Raw genomic sequence first — 22,056 nt, forward strand, 5'->3', positions numbered from 1 at the left:
TTTGGTTTCCATCTTGGAAGATGTGTTAATATCTTCTACAGATGACCATCAAAATCAGCAATCAGTTCTTGGGTCTCTTGAAGTACTAAACAAAATATGTTGATGTATTTTGTAATGTTTGAGTTGTTATATTGTTATAATAAAATCCCCTAATTTTTGTTTAATTTGGTTCTCTCATTGCTCCTAGTGCTGTAGTATATCTCTCCCATAAAATGAGCATATGAATCCAACATAAAGTAAAAAAAAGTACATATTTGACAAGTTTTTCATTGTACTGGAAATTTAGTACTAAAATAATATTTCATGTCTAAATATCATTATTCATATTAAAATATATTTCTGAATCTTTTAAAATTTGAATTTTGTTGGGTCTTTAAAGGAAAAAAAATTGGGTTGATATCAACAAAGTGTGACAGTGTAGATAGATGATTCATTTGTCTCTTATAAAAGCCTTTTGCATTATCTTAATTGCTAATTTTCAATCTGGCACAGAGATGATGGGATCAGGAAGGAAGGATTTCTTGTCAGCATGAGCTTCTGAAATCCTCTTGGCATTTTTCATTTTTATGCAAGGAGCTATGATTTCCTTTTACTTAGGTTGGATTGTGGCATCATTATGTATTTATGTGAGATTTTTTAAGGCCTTAAAGCCAATTTTAGTATTCCATAGGAATTTAGGGTTCTTAACATGTAATATGGTAAATCAGCATATTTTCAAATGCCAATGAATAATGAATGGCAGGTTTAAATGTGCATATCAAATTTAAAAATCCATAGGAATTTAGGGCTGTTAACATGTAGGCTTGATGTGGTAAACCAACATACTTTCAAATGCTAAGAAGAAGGAATAGCAAGTTTGCATCATCATATTGTATTAAAACTATACTTTAGTTTATTTCCGTGTTTGTCTGAAAATACTCTTTTCTATACTCTTACATGGTTTCAGTGTATACTTTGTACTGTATGGTCTACATTTGAACTTAAATCATGGTCTTCAAAATGTTAGAAACACGTGTTTACCATATATCATTGAATGGCCATGTATTCTAAATAGGTGTCATATTAATGTTCATTTGCAAGAATAGTTAAAAAACTGTATTACAAAGGGTTGTTCTGTTTTTAGATAACCTCACTCTAACGATAAATGCCAGTTGTGGTAACAGTTTCAAAATGAGTTCGTACAGAATCCAATGAAATGACCACCAAAGTGTTTGTTTGTATAAATAAAAAATATGTGCCAAAGGATTCTGGAAGAAATTGTGTAATTGCTGAGAAATTAGCAAATAAGCACGAAATTGGGGTCAAGCGTCGGGCCGACATTCAAAGCAATAATAATACACTGTCCCACGTGTGCTTATCTGTTTTGGTGATCTTCAGTGTGAACATTTTCAGCGTAGATTTCAAGATTTCACAAAGTTCAGTTTATTTAACTGTACCAGATCTAGATCCTTGATGATATAATGTCAATTAAGCCTGGTTTTACAGACTTTCTCGTGAAATCAGCATTTACTGCAACTACTTTCATTTACCTTTAAACATATGACTTAAAAACATCTGAAATGTTGTGGTTAAGTAGATGAGTATTATAGTCCTATACAGTCTCAGCACTCTTAAGTAAATTTCTTATAATTTTCAAATTTCAATTTTTTTCAATTTCAAACACTAATTCTGAAGTGCATTAGGATCAATGGCCCCTAAGATGATATCTTCCATGCATTGATCTCACAACCCCAAAATACATTTTTTAAAGGAGATAATATGTGGAACGTCCACTTCAAAAATTTTCAGCATCTACCCACTCAGCCAAAACGGGACGGGGCTCCCCTCGATAAAATGGTACATCTCAAAGTGTATGGAGTGATGTATTTTGTTTCTTTGAGATAAGTTATTACTTCTGTATAACATATGTTACACATTTGTTATCATGTTGTACGATACAGTTGAATATCAGTTATTATTCCAAATGAATTATCAAATATTCTCAAAACCAGTGTATTTTCCAAATAAAATCTCAGAAATATGCTGGAAATCTGACTAACATCCTGTGTCTTCCCATCTGTCTGTCTGTCTGCCCACATTGCAAAATTAATCGCTTAGTTCACCAATCTCCTATGTGACCAAAATATTTTGTTTCTATATCATCGTGGATCTTTTCCTTCCTGTTTTTAAGAAGAATCCTGTACTTGACATTTCATGATTTTTAAAGTCTCTCTTGTCATTGTTTTAAGTGACGAATTAGTCAATCATATCCAATATTAGAGTTCGTCATTCAGCTTATTCTAAACATTGTTCTGTAAAAATGAAAGATTGCTGTTGAAGTCAGACCACTGTCTAGACCATTGTACATCCATTATCAAATTATATTTAATAGACAGATGATCATTATGGATAATTGACAAGGCCTTTTGCAGAGCTCATTTATGCACTAATTAGTTTATGGTAAGGCAGATGTACTGGGTAATAATACAAATTGTTGCCAAGTTGGTATACATATATTGAGTCAAATTTTCTCAGTAAACCCAGAATTGATGAAAAAGCTTTGAAAAAAATGAGCAAAAATGGCAGTAGATTGATCTATTTTATAGACAAGACAACTAAAGAGAGGCTGTTATTAACTGTTAATGAGAAGAGATTGTAAGCTGGTATTTTGCACATTTGTGATTTTAAAATGATTAAATGGGGGCTGTCTAAATTGTTGTTACCAGCTAGAAAGAACTAGGAAGAACTTACTCAGCCTGGTGTTGTGACCACTTTCACACCAGCCTGAACCCAGCCCAGTGTTGGAGTTCGGTTCAGCAGCCTTTTTACGCTCTCATCACGAACCCTGAACACCGTACTTCAAATCACCCAATTTTATCTTTTACTATCAAAGCCACTTATGGCTCCATATTTGAATAATTTGTGATGGTATAATATCATGATTAGATATTAGATAACTCCCATATTAGCTAAAACCAGGAGTGCATATTCACCTGTAAATTACATGGATGATTTTACAAGTAGGATGATTTTTTTAAATGTTGGATCAAGCTTGTTATCTAGAAGTAATCCCCATCAAATGACATGTGGTTTCGTCTTCACACACTTCGTATAATTTGAAAATTCTGTCCGATGTAGACTGTCCCAGTGTCATTTATTGGGAAATGGAAAGGTCTAATCTATCCTTTGATACAAGGTTGATGCAACATGATGTCATCATGACACTGGAGTAATGACACCTGCCAGCTAGTACTCGGCCATTTTGATCGTAAACGATTCATCAAGAATGAATGATATTAAACCACATGTTGGCATAGTAACTAATATGTTAGTTAGTCCCCCCTAAATTAGCTACAGATCAATTGAAGCTCATTCGTTTAGAGAAAATGATGAGGGATACATGATCTTATGATCAGAATTTGGCGAAATCCTGCTTGCTTTAATCTGGGATGATGTGATAGATGAATATCCAAACTGAATGGTGTTTGGCTTTGCATTACCAAATGATCTGCTCTGACTAATTTTAGGATATTCAGGATTTATTTAGTAGGGATGGGGGTGGCACGTAACAGCAACATTTTGAAGGGGTATGAGCTTGAGAAGTTTAGATAACAATTAAAACCTTTAGAATATTCAAATTTCTTGCCAGTGGGAGAGGTAGATATTGTTGAAAATCTAGGATTTGCAACTGTTCTTGCAAAGTAATATGATATTATTGTCACTTGTTAATCCTAAATCCCTAATTGACTGTTATTTATTGTGAAACTCTGACTTTGACCATTTGGAAGTAAGGTAATGCTGACTGGTAGTTAAATGTTGGGCCTTATACCGGGGGGGGGGGGGTACTCGACCAAAAAAGTAGTAGGTATGTGCCGTGGGCGAGACAAAAAATGGGGGCCTTTTAGCGGGCTTATTGTAAGAAGGAGGGTCCTCGGAACGGGCTTCGGAACTACAAATGTTTGTGAAAACGGGGGTCCTTAGAATGGATCGCCTGCGTGTGAGTGCGTATGCGTCCCTATGGAACGTTCTTGCAGCTAGCCTGGGTGCACTAGCGCAGAGGCGATGGTCCGACATCGGTCTGTGGCAGCTATTCACCAAAATTGCAGCTCATTGTAGCATATCAATCATGTCAATGCGACCGGAATAGTGTAACGGAAAATATGCAAAGCTTTGGAGCGGATTTCTTTCTTCCTTTTTCTCGATAAGAAGAAAATGTTATGCTTTGGAGCGGCTTTCTTTGTTCTTTTTCTCAGTAAGACAAAAATGCTATGCCTTGGAATGGAAATTTGAGTGTAAAAATGGGGGTCCCCTCCATGACACATACCCACTATGCATTATATACTGAGTGCCCCCCCCCCTAGGCTTATACCTTATGGCTAACATAAGTTGCTCATTTCTTATAATTGGTCTCTCTAAGGAACTATATGCAATGAGGATTTACATTTTACCATGATCATTATAGCTCCATGGCGTCATCTGTACCTGCAAGGCAAAAAGTGAATCACTGTAACCCGCAGGTCTGTTCTCCTTATGTAAGTGATTGGGTATGTGCAGGTGGATCACAATACCAGGTGTCCCCCTACTGTAAAGGACTGTGAAAAGTGCAGTGACTTTCCTTACATAAGGGTCTTCATCTAACACCCTATTTGAGGGAATGGAGGGATATAGTGTTTTTCACTGTAAAATATGATCTACGTAGGCTTCAGTCATCCACTTTGGATCGTGGATCTTTGGTTAGACAGCTAAGTGAATGCTTTACTGACTGAGCCAGCTCACTCTCCACTATCGATCGATGCATCTACATGGATCTATATACCTAGTTTTACAAAATACTGCTCAAGTATTTCAGTAATGGCACCCGATTACAGTGGCGGATCTGGCCTTTTGCTAAGAGGAGGGTTTGACATGTTGATTTGACCCAATAACAATAAGCTGTAACATAATGCATCCTAACCCCCCCCCCCCTAATCTGCCACTGTTCTTCTTGTGTGACTCTTGTAAACAGGGAAGGGGTCTTGGAGTTTGATCCCACTCTCCTTTTTTAGTTATTTTTAAGGAGCCCGAGATCGGTATCAAAACCCACCAGAGCAAGTTTGTGGTGAGGTGATAGAAAACAGTTATGCTGCCATAGTTTTTCATGTGATAATTCAAGTTAGTGACATGTAGGAAGTGATAAATGTATCAATGTCTTACTCTGGTATGAATAAGATCAAGGCCAATTAGGGTGAAGATGAAGACTTTAACATGTATTCAGGAAGAGCTCCGGTTAATTTCATCAAGTTCCATAGGTCATTCAAGTCTAAACTCTTAAGTTTACATTTAAAAGCTTGGAAAAAGGTCATTGTCCCTGCATCAGTATCTTTCTGATCTAGACCTCACTATTTCTCTCTGAATTGCCCCTCCCCTAGCTCCCTCTGTACCCACTTTCTCTCACAGCCCCTTCTCAGAAGCAAAAGTCTCTATTTCAGAGAACTAATGCCCATTTTCCTGTAAATTTCATTGTTACTTGCTCAGTATGCATCACGTAGTTCCCATCTTTTCTGAAGGTGATAATTTGATTGAAATTTGAAAAAACATACACCTATATTTTTTTGTTTCGGGGTAATGATAATACCAGAGCCTGCTGGGAGAGCAGTATTTGGAACTGAAGTGGCTACCCTGGGTAAATATGCCGTTATTATTATTCAGAGAGCAGTGCAAAGAAAATCAAACATAATTGTCAGAAACTTTGTATATGTATTTTTTATTATAATGTTGAAACATAATCATGGAAAAAGATTGTCATTTTTTTCAATGGATCAGAGACCAAAATGATGATTCACTGCATTGCATTAGCAACTATTGTTGAAATGAGACATAGTACAAACAGGAGGAGTAAATGGATTGATTTGACATACATGTATTCATGTCAGGAAATTGATTGAGTATATTGCGCGGTAGGTTCTGTCTCTGAATAAGTTGCTCTTTTTTTTCTATTCTTCTGTGTTTTTTATTCCTATATCTCTTGGGTATCCTTTATATTTCATTCTATTGTCCTAGCATTTTCTCCATTTTTCTATCTGCCTCTTTCATCGTCATCTTCTTCCACTATTTTCTTTTTATTTGGCAACATCTCTCCTTTACTGTCCCTTTGTCTCATGAATCCCCTCATTGATTTCTATTTTAAACAATCTTTTCTCATTTTCACCTTCCCCTCTCATTCTTCATAGACACTCTCCATGTTTTCTTTCTTTCTCTCTCTCTCTCTCTCTCATTTTTGTTCTTTCTTTCTTTCTTTCTGTGTTCATTACTTTGTATCTATCTTTCACATTCTTATACCCCTGTAGTATTCATAGAAATGGTTGACAGGCATTTTGTAATTCATTGAAGTTGACAAGCTATTGCCATGTCACTTCTTTCCTGTGATAACTGGAATCTGGTAAATAGATCCACATCATATCAGGAGAAGTCTATCCTAACTAGACTTCACTGGATTCTCTTAATGCATTCTAAAGAGTGAGTTTTAAAGATACAGTCATATGATTAAGAATGTCTTGACAATGAGAAAAAAAAATTCTCCTAACTCTTTTGTTGATATAACTAGAAATATATTAAGCCTGAAAGAATTCAGATATGATCAAATGCATACTGAGATTATTGTAATGATAAGACTTCATGTAACAAATTACATTCTACAGAGGTTTTGTTAACCCGTTTACTCCATTATTTTGGATATCATTTAATGTAGAAACTATAATAAAGACACACTGTAAACCTCCAATTCATTATCAAGTTTTTAAGTGTTTGCATTGACTGCCAATCACGTACATAGATATCAATGATCCACACCTCATTTGTTTTTGTTGACTTTCCTGCTGTCTTCCTTTAATACGGCCAAGTGCACATGACATGTGGTAAAAAGGTTTGAGACGGATGCTCTCCAATCTGATATCTTCTCCACTGCCGCCTTCACTATCCTTGGTGTGTGTTGTGAGCCTGACCTTTTCTCTCTTAGCAAAATTTAAAAGTTATTTTGTATGACTCTCCATTGGTTTCTGATTTGCAAGTCTGGTTCATCAGGGACTATATCCTATATGGCCTTTTGAGCAGGAAAGCTGTCATGTGTCTTTCGTTAGGACCTTCTATGAAGGATCAGTCATAGAGGATATGTACTGTAATGTGTGTCTTTGTGCAGGAAAAATAATATTGGTGAGATTTTGTTGAAATTGCCGGGAGCCTAGGGAGCACTGGACTTGGCGTTGTCTGTGTGTGTGGTTACTTTATTTCTGTTCAAAATACCTTTGTGTAAAGCTAGCATACATGTATACAGTATTTGGCCGAACATGTAAACTTTTAACATCTGCATGTGGTAACTTTGGACATTCTGAAGATTTTCATCCAAATTATATGAAGCTCTTGTGTTTTTCCAAGTGTAAATTGAATAATATTTTGAAGGATAGGTTTGCAGTAAAATTTTCCATTATATGGATAGGGCTAACTTTGATTGTGTTTTGTATCATAATTTAGTATTTATAAGTTCCCAAAATATTGATTGTGTATATGTAGCATGCAGATTGCTGTGTAATACATTCTCTCAGACAAAATTTATTATTTTAGCGTCCCTTTTAGTAGCTTAGAAAAATCCTCAAGTAAAATATCAAAAAAGGAATTTGGATAACATCCATAGATAGTGACCTCTGATTACAGCATGCCAAATAGATATGCACCTCTTTGAACTAATTTCATTCCTTTCCAAATATTTTTTGCATTTTGTTTTACTTAATATAGATTCCAGAAAGAACAAACCACCAGTTCCTCGAAAGCCTACTCACCTGGCTCAGAAGTTGAATAACAATAAGCAAGGCATCTCTTCTTTGGGTATAACCTCAAACACCACCACCCCCTCCAATATCACACGGACAGCTAGTCCCAAGGTACGTCCGAAAGCACCGCTAACTGCGGCCAAGAGTACGGGTGCTTCCATTGAGACAAGGAGAGTCAACAATCTCTCTCAAGACCAAAGGACATATGATCAGGTGTGCTTTGAAGATCCTGCCACATTTTCACCGCAGCCAAAGAACAAAAACCTTGAGCGGTTTTTTGGCATGAAACCAGAAATGTCACAGCCGATTACGCGCATCAAGCCAATGGATCCTCTTAGTCCCACTACTGTAGGTGGTACTGGAGGAACCAAAGGGTTCATGAATAAGATCTCAAAGAGAAAATCAGATTCAGGTGATGATATGAACAACAGTGAACATTATGCTGTTGTGGACCTTCATGACGATAGGACTACGGGTAAAGGGTCAAAGGGTAGGAGGGGTGGAAAGAACTCTGCAAAGTCGAGACTCTCGCCCAACAAACCAGATATTCAAAGAAACTCTTCAGGGCAAGACACATCCAAATTAAGTTCTGATTCAGGGATATCTATGAATATTGACCATATGAGAGGCTCAAGAGGGACTTCGTTAACAGGAGGATTCAAGGACCAACTGGACAAAACAGGTTCAATAGACTCAGATTATGCTGAAGATGGTAGTACATATAGTGAAGACTCTGCACAAGACTCAGATTCTGAACCAAGTGAAGAAGATTTTGAGTTAAAGGTAAGTCCAGTCTCCTGCTTTTGTCAATATTTTTCCTTTGTAGTTAATAATAGATATAATTATGTTTTAGTTTCAATTCCAGTGTTATATTTTACCATTTGAAACAACAATTGAATAATTAATTCTATTTTGGGGAACGAGTGTTATGGAAGACAATGAATAACAAAGGCACAGAACAAACATACATTGAAAGAAAGTCATTTGATATATCATCACCTTTATTTATACATTTGAATAGTAATGCTGGTTAGCAGAGAACTGTATTGTATTTTACTGTGAAGCACTTAGACACCATTCTCATTACGCTTTCTTTAACTAGTTTACTGAAAACGGGTTCAGGAAACCAGTTTGGACAATCGCTATACAAGCGTTCCCATTTGATCACACAAAAATGGTTTTCAAAACGTAAGGCGAACTTGTTGCTATGGAAATGCTCTCAGCGGGTTGACATGTTTTGTGCGAAAGTTGAAACTTTGGCGTAGGCATTCTACACCTGTTGTGTGGAGTAGCACGCTCAAAATGTGCGAAGATCACTTCTCGAAGAACGGTTGTGTCCTCACTTATGCTAAAACCAGTTTAACGAGGCAAAGTGATCTTGAAAACTACATGGTGAGGTGGTTTTATGAACCGGTTTCGAAGATCACTTTGACCGTTTTCATTACGCGTTAAACTAGTTTCCACTAAACTAGTTTTAGGAAGGTAGTGAGTGAGAACGGTATCTTTATGGCAAGTGTCTTTCTCAGACATTTTCTTTTGAATAAGAGTAATAGGTTTATTATAGGGTTATAGTCACTTTGTCTCTTACCAGTTTGTCTTAAACCAAATAAATGTATAAATAGCTTAACCCATATTGGTATAGGTCTACTCTGAAGCTTGACTTATTGCTGTATGATGCAATCATCTCTCGTTCTAAAAATGGTACCCCCTTGAGCTAATTGTCATTTTGTCTAATGATGAAATCTTTATATTATTGGGAGTGTCATAGTATAATGGGTGTGACTCTTGAGTTGTAATTAGATCATCATAATGGTCAATTGTATATGGAAAGGATGAAGGGATTAGAGATATCAATGGTAATGATTTGTATACTGTAGGATGTTTGATCAATGGGGAAAATGGCATTGTGTATGTCATGTAAAATGTTCGGTTAAGTGTTTAATGCACGTATCATTACTCAATTTATGTAAGGAATGATAGTTTTGAGCACATTGAAACATGTACATGTAAATTAGGAAGTAAAGTCTTACAGCAGGTCCCATTGTTTGTGACCACATACCCTAAAACAAATTGAAGTATATACATTTGTGTTCAAGACGTTACATCTTGAAGTATTATTTTACTTATTTCTAGTTTTTATTATGGGGAACAGAAATTCAGTCAAGGGAAGTAATAAAGTATGGTGCCGTTATTTGAATTTTATTCAAGAAGTGTTTTTCTAGAAACCCATGAGAAGTGATTGAAATATGTGGGTCATGCATCCTGAATAAGAATGTTATTAATGTACCAGATGGTGAAATGTTTAGTCAAGTAACATGTATAGGAATTAGGATACCTATAATGAGGGAAATGGGCAAGAAAACTTTATTTTTGTAATCTACTTTGGCTATAAAAGTATATTGCAGTGTCACTTGAGGAGTAATATCTTTAATGGTATTCACCTATAAATAAAAGTTGGAACTAGAATTTAATTCGTCATGCGGACGAATTAGGTGGTCTGTCATGATTTTTCATTCAGAGTCGGCTAATGTATAAAATGAATAATTTAGATATGATTGATAATCTTGATTCTAGACATCCTAAGAATAAATTTTGACCATTGCTCAATGTGATTATTAATGTTTCCCATAGACTTTACACGTAAGCAATTTTGAGAATTACAATTCCAATATTGCAAGTGAAAAACGGGCATGATCCCGGCATCTGATCAAAAAGTGGAGGGCACATTACCGAAAGCCCAGAATCTCAGCTATAACATGTTAAAAGCTCAAGGAAAGCTGACAAGAAAAAATGGAGATATGGCCGTCTCTATGATAGATTCTATATATGACGAAAAAATCAGCAAAATTGATTCAGCCAATTTCGAGAAAAGTTGGCGACAAAAAATAGGTACAATGAATAAAGAAAGGAAGAAAGAAATAAAGAAAATTCTGACGAAATCAATAGGTGATCTGTCATAGACAGACCACCTAAAAAATCAAGACAAACTAGAATTTAATTCGTCATGCGGACGAATTAGGTGGTCTGTCATGATTTTTCATTCAGAGTCGGCTAATGTATAAAATGAATAATTTAGATATGATTGATAATCTTGATTCTAGACATCCTAAGAATAAATTTTGACCATTGCTCAATGTGATTATTAATGTTTCCCATAGACTTTACACGTAAGCAATTTTGAGAATTACAATTCCAATATTGCAAGTGAAAAACGGGCATGATCCCGGCATCTGATCAAACAGTGGAGGGCACATTACCGAAAGCCCAGAATCTCAGCTATAACATATTAAAAGCTCCGGCAAAACTGACAAGAAGAAATGGAGATATGGCTCACGAAATAGAGGAATGTCGAATCTAGTTTTGAGAAAAAGTCATGTCCCATAGAGATTACACACAAAATACATGTGATATGAAAAAAACAATTATAATCTGTTTTATCTTGCTAAATTTTAACTTTCATACCTTTTAATTATCATAAAGGATCATGTAAGAGGTGGCAAAAAGAAAAAAAAAATGAAAAAAAAAATCATCTTTTCTACCCCAGGAATCGAACCTCCGCCCTCGAGAAAGCAAGTCAAATGCGTTATCCATTGAGCCACGATATTCCCCATAGAGATTACACGTAAGCAATTTTGAGAATTACAATTCCAATTTTGCAAGTGAAATACGGGCATGATCCCGGCATCTGATCAAAAAATGAAGGGCACACTTCCGATAGCCCAGAATCTCAGCTACAACATGTTAAAAGCTCAAGGAAAGCTGACAAGAAAAAATGGAGATATGGCTCACGAAATAGAGGAATGTCGAATCTAGTTTTGGGAAAAAGTCATGTCCCATAGAGATTACACGCAAAATGAGGAAAAATGATATGCCTCTTTTCATCGCTGTTTTACGCAATGATGCGTTTCTCAAAACGAATATTCATGTTAACTGAGGAGAAAGAGTACATTATAAACTACAACATATTGAAATCTGGGCGAAAAATGATCTATATTCGAGAAGTTACAGCCAAATTTGCATAAATTTGATGACGTCATTTTTGAAAAAAATGAAATTTTTAGTTTGGGCGCCTATTTGATGACGTCACGATATAATTTAGGGACAATGGTGACATGAAATCAAATCTACAACTCATACTCTATCGATATATGAAAAAAAAATTGGGGGTCAACGGACTTTTTAAAGAGCTACAGTGAATTTACAATAGGCATGTTTTTGCCCATATATGGCCTATAGTGAGAGCTCGCGCGCACACGTGCTGCAAACTTTAATGGGTGCTAATTTCTATATTAATGGTTGTAGAAGGTTGATCAAGGTATCAAATTGCTCAGAATTTTATTAGCAATGCAATGATATTAAAAGAAACGGTTTTTCTGCGTTGTGTTAAGGTGTAACGCGCGGAAACGCGCGCGCATATGTGCGCGCGCGCAAATTTTCGAAATGCTTAAAATGACCTGAAACGTACCCAAAATTTTTTTTAGGTCATTTGGACGATTTTTTTACCTTTGACGCGCACGTACGCGCGCGTCATGACCTCTACATGACCTTTGATGACATTGACAGTTGATTCTTGACATGAAGTTAATGTCATGTAAATATTGTTAATTTTTGATAATTGATAATGAAGATATGATCAAATGAAGAATTTTACAAAATGGCGCGTAGATGACGTCATCATGACCATATGACCTTGAAAAGCTTATTTTGCCGTCTCTATGATAGATTCTATATATGACGAAAAAATCAGCAAAATTGATTCAGCCAATTTCGAGAAAAGTTGGCGACAAACATAGGTGCCAAGAATAAAGAAAGAAATAAATAAAGAAAGAAAATTCTGACGAAAACAATAGGTGATCTGTCATAGACAGACCACCTAAATATGATTCTATGGCTATTGATGTTTGTATGGTCAATTTGAAATAGTGGTGTTGACTCACTGACATTTAAAGACTGATATTGACTATTGCTTTGGTCTCATTGCTATGGTGAATAGATATCTTACCTAGGCCATCAAATGACATAGCAACAGTAGTGCTGTATATAAAAGAATATAGATTACTTATTGATATTAGATAGTTAAATAAGTTATGTTTTTGTCCATTTTTTTAAAGATAATTATTTCTAAAATTCCACAGGACATATACTCTTGTGAGTTGAATCCTTTTTACAAAACTTATTGTGTAGCCAAAGCTCCTGGTTCACATTGCCATGATTTGGTAAACCTGTCAAATTGGACAGGACCATGGAAAATGAACATTTTACTAGGAGAGAGAAATAAATAGTTTATCTGAATAAATTTTGCTGGTGAAACCACATCCTTGTGTAGTCTACCTCACATTCTTTTAATGTTGTAAATAATGTCTAGGAAATATCCTTACTACACTCATCACATGACTGCACATTGTGTCGTTTACAATCTTCCAGTTTTCCTTACAATTCGAGATAGGCTTGTCTTTATCAGGCAGGTTGGCAAGAAATTTGAACATTTGATCTTTTTCTTATTATGCTTTTATCTCATCCTCACAACATTACTATGATGCTTCTGATTACAACTGATCCCTTTCTCACTTTCCACCGATCTAATGATTAAGATAGATCAGGGTTTCAGATCAGGATAATGGAATGGTTCCTTTAATACAATAGCTTCAGGTGAAAGTCAATCACATGATTTTAACAGATGAAAAAAAGCATGGGAATACTTTCACTCAATTTGTACAAACCGGATTAGATTGTCTGGTAATAAAGTATATAAGAGTTTGTCATTGATTACAACTTTTGAAGATTCTTAAGAAAGTTTAGAAAATGACAAGAGAGTCTTTTAACTATAAATAGTTTTCTTGGCTAGGTAAATATGTGACATGCAAGATGAGATAATGATTTTTGACTTCCGATCACAGGAAAGACCAGCGGAAAGCATCACCTTTATCAATCAGAGTCACAAAGTGGCCTATGAAGTGCTGACGTCAGAGAGACAGTATGTGGATAGGTTACATTTATTACACAAGGTAAGAATGAAATCCCATTCTTTTATACTCTTTTGGCATTGAAAAAATATGTGTACTGTGTTATATAATGACTTTTATACATGCTATTTTTATGAATTTGTAATTGAACATTGAACAGCATATTTTTATCAGTTGATTTGGCTAAAAATATAGATTTTACGATTTTTGCAAATAATCAAATTAATATTTTTTAGGGAGAAATTTATTTTAGTTTCTGAGAAGTGTGGGGAATTTGAAGGCAATGAGATAAAGAATTGGGGTTTAATGCACAAATTCTATTTAAAAGGTGTACTGTAGTAAAACAAACAGCTAATATACAAATACACTTTCAGCAAACTGTCGTATCTGCATTGCATTGACTATGCGCATGAAAGAGAGATTTGATGGTTTGGTTGATGCTGCACATTCAAACTGCTGTCAGTGCTGTATTTGCTGTATTTTCTATAGTGTTTTTGTACAAATCTAAACCACTCAAACAAAAATTACAAGCATATGCATGTAGCTTGTTCGATATATTTTTTTCTGATCCTTGGTTCTGTGTAAAAATAAAGATATCAATGTTAAAGGGATACTCCAGGCTGGAAAGAATATAATTTGAACAGATAGAGAAAAATCAGACAATCGAAAAACTGAAAATGTGACATATCAGTCACATATCATTCACAGTTTCACACATATGAACAGAAAGTGGGGATGTGACATCATCAGCCCATCTAATGAATAATCATGACAATGTGCAAATAACTGTTTTCAAAACATATTGCTAAACTTTAAAATTTAATAACTTCACTATTTGTTATCAGAGTTTGATGACATTTTCAGCATTTTGCTGTGTGAATTTTACTCCATTTATTTAGATATGAATATTTTCAGCCCAGAATATCCCTTTAGGCAATTGTCTTTGGCTTTAAAATCTTGTGAAGCTTTGTAAAATGGCAGTTATAGTAAACTTAGAAGTTGATTTTTACAGAAATGGGTTTCACACTGTCATATCACTACACAATTGTTCAGTTGACTGTCAACAATATTTAGGTTTATGTCTTCTTTCTGGAATCGTATGATTTAAATAATCTTGAAATGGGATGCTTTGAATGCTGGTTTTTTTTTTGGGGGGGTGGAGGTGGTGGAAGTGGGTATAACAGTTATAGGTGGCCATAGTTTATAAAGGAATAGTACTAAGTCAGTCATTATTTATAAAATAACTAAAGGAGAATACAACAATTGGGCCAATCTTAGTGTTGACAATCTTATTACAACTTTTGAATCTAACTGAATTTGAAAAGCTTAATCTAGTGATTTGATTTGTTCATGAAATAATCATAATATAAAAGCTATTTTGTGTATTTTTAATAGAATTTAGATCTTGTCACTTCAGATATGATTGACATGAAGAACAGTGACTTTTCATAAATATTGTCTTACTTAAAATCTCATTTTTGCCTAGCTTTGCAAATTTACTATCCGTCATTAGAAGATTTAAGGCATTTTGAACTTTTAGGAAATGGGTACAATTCACAAGGAAAAGTGGTGACGTTTTGAAACCATGCATACGTCTTTCCTAGCATGTGCCAGTAAATTAAGTGTCATGGTGAAGCTAATTAGGAGCATTCTTAAGTTTTCCGCAAACTGTGTGCCAAGATTTTGCCCCTCGTAGACATAGTTAAATATGAACTCCTCAAGTATTGTACTAAAATTGGGATGATGTCATCGATAAAATTGTTGTAAAGTGATATATTTGGCATTTGGTATCAATCCAGATTTACACCAGAGTTTGTCTTTTTTTCTTTGCCAGTTTTACTTTCAGTAAGTGTATTTTGTAAAAGCTTGATCCAAGGCTTCATTGCTGCGTGTAGATATAGTACTAGGTCAGTGCATAGAACGTGAAACCTACATAGTCGTGGATTTCACATGCTCTTTTACACTTGACAATTTCACCCCTCTACCTAGTGGGCAATTCACAAACAAAGAAAATCTAAGTCAAGTGAGATAAAAAAGAATACAGAATTTGATTGGTCTACAGCATTTGAAGTTGGTTTTAGAGAATATTTGTATTAAGTTGATCATTCATAGCTCATACCCAGTTCCCAATGTCATGATTCCCGCCACGATTAAAACAGTGGTTTTAATCGTGGAGTCATTGTAATGATCATATTGGAACTTATAAATCAGTTGAGGCGATGGTATTGATTGTATAAAAGTTTGAATGGTTCAAAACATTTTTATGATCAGTTACGTAAGGCAAATCATGTTCGTAACGGATTGCCCGATAGTGGGAACGTGGTATTACTATCCCTGTCTAAATGGAGTGACTCTGCTGAACTTTTCAGCATCCTTCTATCCTTGTTATCTGAAATGTCATTGTTTATCAACTAACTTCCCTCTCATCAGGTAAATTGAATTAATAAAGCATCCTTAATCATATTTATATTACCATTCAGCATTGTGGGAACTATTACACTCTTTGTTCAACTTTCAAGAAGTTTTTATCTTGCGGAGTCAGATTCATTCAATCATCTTTCAAAGCCATCTAAAAAACCACCAAAGTGTGAGAGGTTCCTGACATAGAAACCGCAACCACCCTCTCTCTCTCTCTCCTTGTACCAAGATACTTTGTCTGATATCTAGTATATCCTGATACAATGTATCAGACTTCTTAGCATGTCATCAATTATTTACGTACAGGACACACTTTAAGTTAGTAACTGAATCAAATTTTCGGGTGACGATTCTTAGATCACTGGATGCTATGTCAAGAAATGTGTGTGTAAGATAACAAATAACAATTTGCTACCATGCAGTGCAAAGAAAGTGAACCGATTTGACAAAATAAATGTTATGTTGATGTTAAATGTGGTTCTGGCAATTTTTTAAAAATTGGAATACCTGGAATAGATCATTATCTAAAACACAATTCATTGAAATTGATCTATTTCTAGTAGCTATATCGTTCTCCCCATGGTATGGGCTAGTGGTAATAGAGCATGTCTAAATTCAAGGGGGTAACTAAAAAACTTTGTGGTACTGGCACGCATATGCTGATTACCCTCATCCATGTATATGAGGTTAATATGTATATCCATGTATATTACCCTCATCCATGTATATGAGGTTAACTTCTGGTCAATGACAGAAACTACGTCAGAAAACCCTAAATAAGCACTATCATGGGAATGTTTCGTATCATTATGAATTTGAAGAAAAAGAAAAAGAACTGCTTAGTGGATAGGGATGATAACCGAGTGGTTAGTTATCGCCAAAGGGTTTTGTAATCAGCTCAACGTTATCTTCTCTAATCCATGTTGAAAGGTGTCTCTGTTTCAGAATATTTGGCCACATGGCAGTAAACATGTTTTTATCATGTTCAGCATTGAATTACATTATCAGTCAGTATAGAGAGCCTGTGGGCCAAATGGTTCTTGATATTTTTTATAATGTTTTCACCCCTTCTCTCCCTCTCCCTAATTATTATTTTTTTGTAATTCAAAGTTGAAACAGATCTTTTGACTCCTAGAGAGGGAGAGAGAGAGAGCATAAGAGTCCTAACTTTCTTATTTAAGATAAGATTTTGATGAAATTATTAGCGTTATGCTTGTTTGATTTTTCTCTTTTGATTCAAATCAACAAATTTACAAAGCCTTGCATGAGTTGGCTTGAATGTTAGACATAGTGTTTTTGTCTGTGTGTCAAAATTCATTATTTGGTGTTTTTAAACGAGAGCCTGTGGGCTATTGTAGCCAAATGTTTTTTTTTAATTTTATTATGCTTTCTCCCCCTTCTCTCTCTCTCCCTAATTATAATTATTTTTTTTTGTAATTCAAAGTAGAAAGAGATCTTCCGACTCCTAGAGAGAGAGATAGAGAAATAAAAAGAGAAAGAGACAGGGGCGGTGGGGAGGTCTGATAGAGGTTTGAGAGAATATTTTCATATGAGAATTGATTTTAAGACTTAAAACAGGTATCTACATGTATAATGGAATTCATCATAATTGAAATAAGTCAAATTGTATGCTTAGTGTAGTAAAATGTTGAAAATAATTAATGGAAGTAGCCACATCTCTCTCTCTTTTTTTTTTTTTTACAAAACTTTATATACCTACAATATATATATATATATATATATATATATATATAATATAATATATAATGTTAAGGTTTTTTAAAGGAAATTTCATGAACACATGTCTTCTACTTTACTTTGTTATACAGGTTTTTGAACAGAAAATAAGATCTGAAAACAGCAAGCACAACTGGTTTCCCAAAGATGTTATCAATGTCATCTTCTCCAATCTCAGTACCATCTATGAATTCCATAGCAACTTTGTCATTACACAGCTTGAAGATAGGATGAAAGAATGGTAAGAAGAAGTGAAATAATCAACCTGATATTAATTAATATGTATTTTGTATATGTAGGTTGTGTAGATCAAAATACCTGTTCACTTCCTAATAGGGAAAACAATACCTTACCTCTTATTTGTTTAATATTCAACCTCCGGGCAAAAATTTCAAAATTTAATTGGGAACTGAAGTTATATAATTGTTACACAATCCACAGATCCTTCTGCCTTTCAAGAATAAGGAAGATGCACAGAGAGATTTTTACAGTTATATTTTTTTCCATGCTGTATGTGTTTACTCTCACTTTCCATTTATTTACATATCGATATTAGTATGCATATTGATATCAAAAGTCACTTTTTTCTGGACATATATTATTTATGAGAAAAATTATTCAGATATTACTTTTGAATAATATCAGATCATAAATAAGACAGAGAAATAAGAAAAATGAAGTGTGGATATTGTTTTCTAACATATTGATCACTCTAGTATATTAGTCAGATGCTCAATCTGCTTTATTACCCAAATTATTACCCAAGGTACTTATTCTTGTCATTTAGATCGGCATATTCTTATTCTGTGTTCACATATTCCACAAGTTGTTTCAGGACATTGAACCAAATCAGAAATTACACCAAGACAAATTAAAAATATCCTTACAATCAACTTCAGCTTGAAATAATATATGCTGTGTAGTAATAACCATTCAACATTAATGATTAAGATGAGTATCAATTTCAAATTTATCTATGAATCATTTTTTTCAATTCGTGCTAAGATAGATAACAGAGGATTTTTTTTTTGTTAATGGATTGTAGTAAATATTGAACACCCAGTGTATGTTCCTATATTGATATCATAATTAATATAGTATCAAATTTTCATTGATAATTGAAAACTTCCTTTAAAAACATGTATATTTTGATCTGTGCCAAGATCCATTCATACAACTAATTTTTACTCTCTCCAACTGGTAGATTTATGTAGACTGGTTATGGTTTTGTTTTGAAAATAATATCCTGCACAGTAGGATTTTCAAAGGTGATAAACATAGATTAAAGTGACAATCCATTATGTTCTGTGTTTCAATTGCAGAAATGGGAAAGGTGTTATCTCTGTTAAAATATATATCTGATAAAAGTGCTCAAAGAAACAAAAGTAAACACTTCAACTTAATTAAAGTGTGTACAATTTTTTGCTGATAAATATAAATTTGTACATGGAGTGAAATTTGTTGATGTGATTTTGGGGATCATAATTTTTGTTAACTTTTCAAGCACTGTTCTTTATAGAATCTGAAGAAATGCTCTTGTTATTTCATTTCACCAAGGTGGCATTTAAAGTGGAGTCTATAGAGCAAAAAAAATTGGTGATATCTACATACATTTGTTTTAACTGGACACAGAAAATATTCAAATTTTAATATTTGATCAAAATGAATGTTAATGCCTATAGTATATTTTTTAACCATACAGTTAAATTATATTTGTAGACATTATTCTATTCCACTTCTGGTTATCTTTTATTCGAACTAAGCTAAAATTAGTTCCCAAGAGATATGTCCCTTTAAGACCAGTGTTTGGTTTTTGAATTGGACCCTCCATGACAGTTGTTGGACTTCCTGTTTTAGTAGCTAGACATCCGGAATCATGATTTTTTTTCACCATTTTGAGCTCATCTCAAATAGCAGAGTAATATTCCCTGTCATATGGTGGCATGAAATTCATAGAAATATATCAGCCTTTCATTTATGATGTTGCCTATTCAAAGATGAAAATGGTTCAAATGTTAGGGTACTGCGTCTACATTCACCGAACCCCAATGTTATACTCTTGTTTCAGAGCAGACAGATGGTAGGTAGACTATGACATTTCCATTCCTTGAGCAACCCTTGTAAGTAAAAAAAGAAATGTGTTTAGTCAATTCTCTCTCCAGTCTACTCTAGTTCTAATAGGGTAAAATATGATTTAAGATTAAAAAATATCAATCACAGTTTATGCAAATACTGTACATGTATATGATGCTTTGGTGAACCAGGAAGCAACTTCAGTTTTTATTTCCAAAGACCTCAGATTTCTGCTTAGCAATTTCAATGTGTTAACATTCTGATACATGCAACAGTTCTCTAGTTGCTTTTAGATTTAATATGGTGCAAAGTCTAGTATTTTTTGTAGGTGAAACATTCAGTTAAAGAACAAGTTCACCCCAACAAAGAGTTGACTTAAATAAAAAGAGAAAAATCCAATGAGTATAACACTGAAATTCATCAAAATTGGTTGTAAAATAAGAAAGTTATGACATTTTTTTAACTTTCACTTAATTTCACAAAACTATTACATGCACATCTTGGTCTCTATGCAAATGAGCGGACTGATGACATCACTCACTATTTTTTTTGTATTTCTTTAAATGACATATGATTAATTATCATTTTCTCATTGTCCATTGAAACAAAGTTTCATACCTCCCTGAACACATTATTACCATGGCCTTAACATTAAGATTTTATGGGACAGTCAGATTGGTCCTCAAATCTGAAAAAATGAAATATTGTGTATTTCAAACAATAAAGAGAAAAGAAATAGTGAGTGATGGACATCATCGACTCTCTCATTTGCATGACATTGAGTTGGATTTGTAAAAAATAAACGAAACATTAAAATGTCATAACTTTCTTATTTTACATCAGAGTTTGATGAAATTTTTAGGGTTATGCTTGTTTGATTTTTCTCTGTTGATTCCAATCAACAAATTTACAAAGCCTTGGATGAGTTGGCTTGAATGTAAGACATAGTTTTTTTGCCTATGTGTGTCAAAATATATTATTTGGTGTTTTTAAACAGGAAGCACTGTAAAAGAAGGGACATTACTATTGACAGAAAAGGGACTTTACAATAATTGTATTTCCACCCCACTTTATCATATAATCTCCCTTGATCCAAGCTGTGACTACATTAGTCAACAATCTAATCAGCAAGTAATGATGTTACAGCTTACAGATGGAATTGAATGTAAATATTGAAATGTCATAAATATGAAATGAACATATTTGATTCAATTTTTAAGTGACTACTCAACCTTTTCTCTGTTTGTTATCCTCAATATTATAGCTGGTGACTTTTATTTAACTTTTATCCAGAGAAAATCTTTCCTCCTAATTAAGTTCCTCATATTATCATGCACTGCAGATCCACTTAAGCAGTGCATCTTTACTTTATGAATGTTACTTCCTCATTGGCTATAATCTATTGGGGTTTTGTTATTCAATTTTATCGTACCATTAATCAAAATAATGAAAAGTGAGATAATGCTTTACAAAATGAAAATACTGGCTGTCTGGATTAAAATCACTGTTGATTTTCTGAAATATGAATTCATATTTAGCATGGACATATATAACACTTTTCCCCCTTTTCTGTTAATATATGCTGATTCATTAACAAACAACTCAAGGAACTTTTTAACATACTGTAAGAGTAAAGTTTGGAAACTTAAGACTAAGTTGCTGTATTGTGAAAGGGGAACGTAGAGACTCTCTTCTGTGAGTAATATGCACTAAACAAATAACATTCATTATCATTAGTAGTATGATATTATTATTCATGATACTTTTATAATGTGGGAAGGGGTTTACAATCTCAGCACACAAATTGCAACAGAAAATCAGACGATGGTTGAAAATAATAAACTATACAATTGCAAAGTTAAATTTCACTAAATCTATAAATTTCATTTTATATGAAAAAACGTGCTAATTCATTCAAGAAAATAATAATTTTTTGCTTTAATTCGCTAAACATAGCTCCTAGAATGCTTGTTTGTTTGTGTAAATATTCTTTACAGCATCCCTATCAATTGTACTTGAAAAATGTGGTTATTGATCATCGATTTCTAATGTTTTTTTGGTAATTATGTATTCCTGGGTTTATT

At 34.0% G+C, this 22,056-nt stretch overlaps 1 protein-coding gene across 6 annotated transcripts in view; it reads left to right on the top strand.

Annotated features, from left to right (window-relative positions):
- Window positions 1-22,056, top strand: part of LOC121410570 (FYVE, RhoGEF and PH domain-containing protein 2-like) — a 67,122-nt gene that overhangs the window by 23,966 nt on the left and 21,100 nt on the right. For all 6 annotated transcript variants that reach the window (XM_041602742.1, XM_041602745.1, XM_041602743.1 and 3 more), the window contains 3 exons: window positions 7,747-8,564; window positions 13,679-13,786; window positions 17,992-18,140. In XM_041602742.1, coding sequence (XP_041458676.1) covers window positions 7,747-8,564; window positions 13,679-13,786; window positions 17,992-18,140 — 1,075 coding nt within the window. The remainder of the gene's footprint in view (window positions 1-7,746; window positions 8,565-13,678; window positions 13,787-17,991; window positions 18,141-22,056) is intronic.

The sequence above is a fragment of the Lytechinus variegatus genome, chromosome 3 (assembly GCF_018143015.1).
Source record: "Lytechinus variegatus isolate NC3 chromosome 3, Lvar_3.0, whole genome shotgun sequence".
NCBI lineage: Eukaryota > Metazoa > Echinodermata > Echinoidea > Temnopleuroida > Toxopneustidae > Lytechinus > Lytechinus variegatus.